At 27.4% G+C, this 7,087-nt stretch overlaps 1 protein-coding gene across 1 annotated transcript; it reads right to left on the reverse strand.

The window, feature by feature from the left end:
• Positions 1 to 1,355: 1,355 nt before the first annotated feature.
• LOC109015906 lies at positions 1,356 to 2,425 on the reverse strand. Its single transcript, XM_035692725.1, has one exon. The coding sequence runs from the start codon at positions 2,030 to 2,032 to the stop codon at positions 1,565 to 1,567; it is 468 nt and encodes a 155-aa protein (XP_035548618.1). The 5' UTR covers positions 2,033 to 2,425; the 3' UTR covers positions 1,356 to 1,564.
• Positions 2,426 to 7,087: the final 4,662 nt, after the last annotated feature.

The following is a 7,087-nucleotide window of genomic DNA, read 5'->3' on the forward strand; positions in this document are numbered from 1 at the left end:
GATTCTAGAGACGGTGCGCCACGTCGCTGCCACGGTGTCATGTACAATTTCTTATTTCCACGTTGTCCAAGGGTGTCTGTTGTTTTTTAATTTTTTCAACTCATCTAATACATTATTACAATTTCTTATTTTCATATTATCTAATGATATCACCTCAACTAATTATTATAATTTTTTTAAATCTTAATATAAAATATAATAAATAATTTAATTTTTTTAAATTTTAAAATAATAATACTATTTTAACAATATTTTATCATCTCAACTCAAATCGCTTCAACATCTAAACATACCTAAATTAAAAAAGATAAAAAACTTTTATACATAAATCTTACACTTTATATATTATTTAAAAATATATAATTTTATATTTAAAATATAAAATTATATATTTTTAAATGAGCATTGCTATTCATAAGCCCATACGCCATACATTTTATTTTTTAAAAATTTTTTTTAATTTTATTATTCTTAAAATAATTGAATTATTCTATTCATAATCTATATGCCACACATTTGATAAGAGAATAAAATTAAAGAAATCATAAAAAAGATGGTGTGTGGTGTATGAGGCTTAGGAATAGAATTTTTCATTTTTAAATAATGTGTAAGAATGTGAGATTTTTATGTAATAAACTTTAAAAATAATATTTATAATTATAAAATATGTGACAGCATCATAAATTTATTTAAATAAATAATAATAAGTATATAATTTATATAAAAAAAATTAATATTTTAATAATAAATTTTATTTATTTTTCAAAATAAATATATAACACTTTATAATAAATAACTGTATGATAACTCGACGCCGAAATTGAAAATGTAACTGCTGGATATTTTGATGGTCCCTACGACTCCGACAATTGGGCCGGCCGAGGCTTCCAGACTATTCGACCAACGAGTAATGATGTAAAAGTAATAAAAGTAGAGTGTAATTTAAAAAAAAAACTGAATCTTACCGTTAAAATATGTGAATTTTTTTTTTTATATATAAAAATCTCTTTTTTAATAATAAGCTTACATAAAATTTATACATTTAAAATTTATAACTAGCATTATTTTGACAAACCGTCCCATCCACGTTCTTTTATACACATTCATATATATAATCATCATTTTTATATTGATATTAAATATACGAAAAAAAAACAAATAATAGACATCGTGTTCAGCCGACCAAATATAAATAATAATAAAAAAAATTATGATTAAAAAATGAGAAATCTTGGAAGACTTCAATGTATTATATATGGGACGGTTAAAGAGTGAGATGGCTAGGAACCTACCGTCCTCCAATATAATTCAATCAATAAGCTACTCGATTATGCTGACCAGGAAAAAAGTAAAAAGAAACGCCAAAAACAAAACTCCATGTGCATTTTCATGACTTCCCAAAGTTGATGGCACTTTTAGCCTTAAAATTAACGAAATTACAATTCGTTCATCTTTCTACGCAAAGATTGCAAACAACAAAAGAAATCAAACCAACCAAATGAAAGAGTAATTCCCCCCATATGCTTCCCTGACAATCCACGGCAAGGCTGTCTTCGAAAGGAGCTCACAACGGCGCCGCATTTCTGTTTGTGACAGCATAGCTTCTGCTTCTGGGAAACAACAAATCCGCCTTCCGGCCCTTCCCGCTAACGCTGACTTCTTCAAAATCACAGGGCCCGTCTTCATCTATCCTGCCCATTCCGACGCTACAGGACTTGGGCAAAACCTTAGATCCCCTGGACTGCATCCCGGCCTGCTGCTTCATAATCATCTCCATGTCAATCCTTTCGATCAAAGTCCTAACAGAGGCAGCTCTGATAAGCTCTCGCAATTCTTCATCGTTGTTGGACCTCGACGAGCTGACGCTGAAGCTCTTCGGTAACGCGGTCGGGCAGCCCGTGCTCTGGCCGTATCTGACTCCTGTAGCGCAGTTCGTGATGCTCCGGACGTAAACGTCTCTCGCTTTGCCCAAGATCCTAATGGGAGTAGTTATGAACCGCACGAACTTGTTTTGGTTTCCCTTGCTTGTCATTTTGCGCTAGCTTCTTAGCGAGGCGAAGATGAAAGCTAAAGAAAGATTGATGACAAAAACAATCAAAGCTTAGAGTGAAAACGAAATTCAGAAATGAAAAACAGGAAGATTGCAGAGCGAAGATTCAAGGCTTAAACGACAAAATCAAGGTTTAAACCAGTGAGTTGGACTAATGAGTTACAAGAGGAAAACATTCTCGACGAATCTAGAGAGGGAGGAGGTGGCTGTTGAGGATGGATTTGGGTGTGGGAGACCGGTTTTGTAGGGGAAAGGAAGAAGAAGCAGTACAATTGAATATAAGCCGGTAGGTGGGAAAACAAGAACAGGGTAGGATTGGACTTTTCTTCATGGCACGCCGTATTAGAAATACCAAAGATAAGAACGATTACATAGCTGTGTGCGTGCCAGATATCTATTATCTACTAAATAAAAAAGGAAAAAAAATTTAAAAAAAAAACATGATTGATTTGAATGTTTGACATTTCACATTTTGATAAATCACTTTTTGCTCTCGTGTCATCGGTTGAGCGACCGCTCACGAGTCACTACGTAATCTGCTCTTTTTTTTTATTTTTTATTTTTTATATTCTTCTGCCTTTTTCAACTATCTAACCTCATCATTAATTTTTTTAAAATTTTTATATAAAATATAATAAATAATTTAATTTTTTAAAATAAAAATAATATATAAAATTATATTTAATAATATTTTATTTAATTTTTATTTCATCTCATTTATATAAACAAATGAGACCTTCTTCTTTAATCAATAGTTAATTAAATAATTTTAAAATTTATTACAATGATATTTTGAATTTGAGTGATGATGTCCACAATTTTAATTAAAGTTGTCATACAGAATTTTAAAATTTACGGAGATTAATACACTTAAGATTTATACTTAATATTACTCTTTTAAATGATTGAATCAATATCTACTGAGCTTGATCAAAATGAATCCATTGCACAATGGCTTATAGTGTATATATTAAAAATAATGATGGTTTGAGATATAAAATTGTTGATTAATAGTGATTTTGATGTGTAATTTAAAAAGAAAATGGTGGTGCCTTGACAATAAAAAATAAAATTGTCTCAAGTTTTAAGAAATAATCGCCTCGATTGATATGAGATTACTTGTTAGATCAGTTTTGTTGAAATATTAGGTCAGAAACCAACTTTAGCCGCAAAATATTTGTGTGAACTATATATAGTACGATACAACCTGGATGTTCAAGTCAAAAAAATACTAAGCATTTGACGTACGTACATCTATATCTTCTGTCACAACCAATTAGATTGAGCTCAATACCTATTCTTTCCTACAAATATTCATCAAAATATATTATATTAAAAAAAATTATTTTACTCATTATCCTTACACTACATACAAAAAAAAAATATATGAAAATAAAAAAACAAAAGCATGTGTGCGGTATTTCATATAAATAAACTTACAAACTTATGTAACTTGAACTGATACATCAGATTATAAAATTAATTTTATCATAAAATAAATTTATCACATATAATCACCTGTATAGCAGTACTTCTCTATTTTAGTTTGTTCTTATTAGTCTAGCAAGCTGCATCTGCCACGGAACCGATACCAGGCTAAAAGCAGAGAAGCAACCACAACTCAACACGTTGATAATCTTGCCAAGAAAATCTGTAGGCGCCCCTCGCATTTTTCTATTTTTCTAGGATAAGGCCAAGGACGTTTCTAGTCACTGCTGAATGGTTACTATCAATAGTCATTTTTCAAACTCCAAGTTGCTCATTAATTAATATCACCAGACTAATATTTGCCTAAGTCGCGTGTCAAAATTCGTCGATAAACACACAATAATATATATATATATATATATATATATATATATATAATATTCACGTATGACTTATACACGTTCCCAAGGGCCAAAATGCTCATGCTCCTGACCTTGGAAAATTACATTATTTTGATTAAGTCGCGCTCGGTTACAAAAAGAAAGACAGAGAATGTGAAATCATCACTTATTCTAAAAGTTTAAATTGATAAAAAGAGATAGATTTTATTTTTTATTTTATATCTTAACATTATTTCTCACGTGTGAACTAGACTCCCCTTCAATAGGTGGCTCAATACGTAAAATATTTAATTAAATGAGATAGAATATAGAATCAAGATTCGAATTTAAGACTTATATTTTTTATTAAAATTAGAATATAAAATAAAAAAAAATAAATTTTATTATTTATTTTATATCTTAAAAAAAATAAAATTTCAAATGTTCGTTACTTATTTCGCAATTCGGTATTGATCTCATCATTTATTACATTACATGTAATCATGATCTTAATATGTTTTGGTATCGTTTAGTCAATGCAATGTTTTTTGCGTTTTCATTGATAGCGTGTCCAACTTTTGCATGGGTTTGACATGCTGACATGCCGGCATGTCAGCATTCTCTGCTCGTGACATTGGGCATTGAAATTCCAAACTTTATTGGCTGCTACGGCTAAAAATTATTATTCATTTAATGGTACGATACCGTTAGGATATCATTTAATATAAGAGTTTTGTTTTCTACAAATAAATTTGAATATTAATTTATATATTAATATTATTATCTTTATATTTTAAATTTAAATTAATATTATTTTTAATAAAATTTATTTTTTAACTAATCATATTAAATGAATGCACGTATTGATGTATAAAATTGCTTATAATTAAATTTTTTCTTAATAATAACTTTACAATATAAAGTATCAAAATAATATGAGTTTATTTTTATTAAAAAAAATTATGTCTAAAAATAATTTTTCTTTAGAAAAAGACTTGTGCATTACTTGAAGTATAAAACTTATACAGACAAGAATGCGTCAAATGTGAATATTACATGCATTTTTATGGTTGTAATTATTACAACTAATCATCTCCTCCCCAATTCGAGCTTAGCATTCATTTTAATTTTAATTGCTTTTAATGATCATTTATATTTTTTTTCCAACAAATTTAAAAGAATGTAACACAACACTTAGGATGGAAGTGTATTTGTATATGACAAATATTACAATTAAATCTTACACCACACACATCCACCTAATCAACATATAATTTGTCATTTTTATCATTATATTTAAACACACATATTTAAATATTAAAATAGAATGATAAAAATGACAAATCATATGTTGATTAGGTAGATGTGTGTGGTGTAAAACTACAATATAAAATTTCTCTTTATATATAAAACATATATACAGAGTATTGATGACCATTACAAGTTGTGATGAAAGCATATACAAATACAATCACGTAAATATTGGAGATCAGTCATTATTAGGTTGGTAAGCTTAGTTGTTGATGTAATTTATTCGATTCTCATCGGATAGTTGCACCGCGTTATCTATGGAGGAGTTAGATAATGATTCAACGGGCACATTTCTATAAATCCGCCGACGAGCATTTTAATGGATTAGTCAGAATTAAATGATATTTTTTTATGAATATAAGAGAAATTTAACTTTTAACTATTCTGTTCATATAAATTTTTATATTAAAATAGTTATTTTTTTATTATATAATAAGAAAATAATATAAGATGAATTTAATTTTGATTATTCACATCAAATCTCTATATTGGATTATTCATTTATTAATTATATAGTAATTAGTAACTAATAATTTTAAAAATATTTAATTTTTTAATTATTAATTTTTTTTAATTTTATCATATTCTACTATTCTACCTATTATATATTAATTAATAATCATATTTTAATTAAATTAATATATCATTAACTCAAATTAATATATCAATTATGATAAAAATATGTGATAGAAAAAAATGGAGAGAGAAATAAATGATCAAATATATTATTATTTAGGGGTGTAAACTCAAACCGGAAAACTGGTCCGGACCGGACGGGTTTTACCGGTTTTGAACCAGTCCGGTTTGGAACCGGTTTTTAAAATGTAAAAACCGGCTGGTTCCGGTTCCGGGATTTTTTGGACCAGACCAGTTGATTAAAAAAAATAAAAAATAATATTTTTATATATAAGTTTTATACAAAATATTATATATATTAAATATTAATATATATAAGTTTATATATAATGTATAATTATAACTTTTTATGTGAAATTTTATATATAATATATATTCATATATGAAATAATTTCTTATTATAATTTGTAAATTATAACATAAAATGTTAATACTAAATCACTAAAAGTTTATAACTAATACTAATATATAATTTATAACTATACCAATAATCTAATATTAATACTATTATATAGTTTAATATATTAATAAAAGTATAAAGCAGTATTTTTTAAATTAATTTTTTTGTATAAACAAAATTTTAATGACAAATTGTGAAACTTACATTTTAAAAAAACTGGAAAACCGGACCGGACCGAACCAGAAACCGGTAAAACTGAAAGTATCGGTTTAGGAGGGTAACCGGTGCGTAATCGATTTTGAAAAATACAAAACCGGTACATACTGGTTCGGTCCTAGATTTTATCCAAAATCGGACCCGTTACACTCCTAAATATATATTAGATTTATATATAGTAACTTTTAAATTTGAAAAAACTTTTAAAAATTACTGTAGCTAAATTCTAATTATTTGAAATTTAGCTAATCCATTGTGAGCATATTTTGCTCTCTAGTAGCTAATCCATCAGTGTGCATGGTCTCCATTCGTCGTCGAGTTCCAAACTTCATGGAAGTATTTTTTTCCCTGAGCCTCATGCTTTAATCTATAATTTTTTTAATAATTATACATATAATTATAAAGTGTGTAAATATCGCATAATCGTTTTGAAAAATAGTGAGATTCACTATTAAAAAATTAATTTTTTTCTTGTGAGTCTAATATTTTATTCATTTTTTTAAATAATTACACGACGGTTACATAATTTAAAATTGCAAATATTTTTTCCCTATTTTTAACTTTTAAAATTATTTAGATTTTCAATGTTTGCCTAAAACTCGTTCTCCCCACCCTCACTATTAAGTAATGGGCTTTGAGCTTTTGTGGATCAAATGGGCAAAAGAA

Source organism: Juglans regia, chromosome 8, assembly GCF_001411555.2.
Source record: "Juglans regia cultivar Chandler chromosome 8, Walnut 2.0, whole genome shotgun sequence".
Lineage (NCBI taxonomy): Eukaryota > Viridiplantae > Streptophyta > Magnoliopsida > Fagales > Juglandaceae > Juglans > Juglans regia.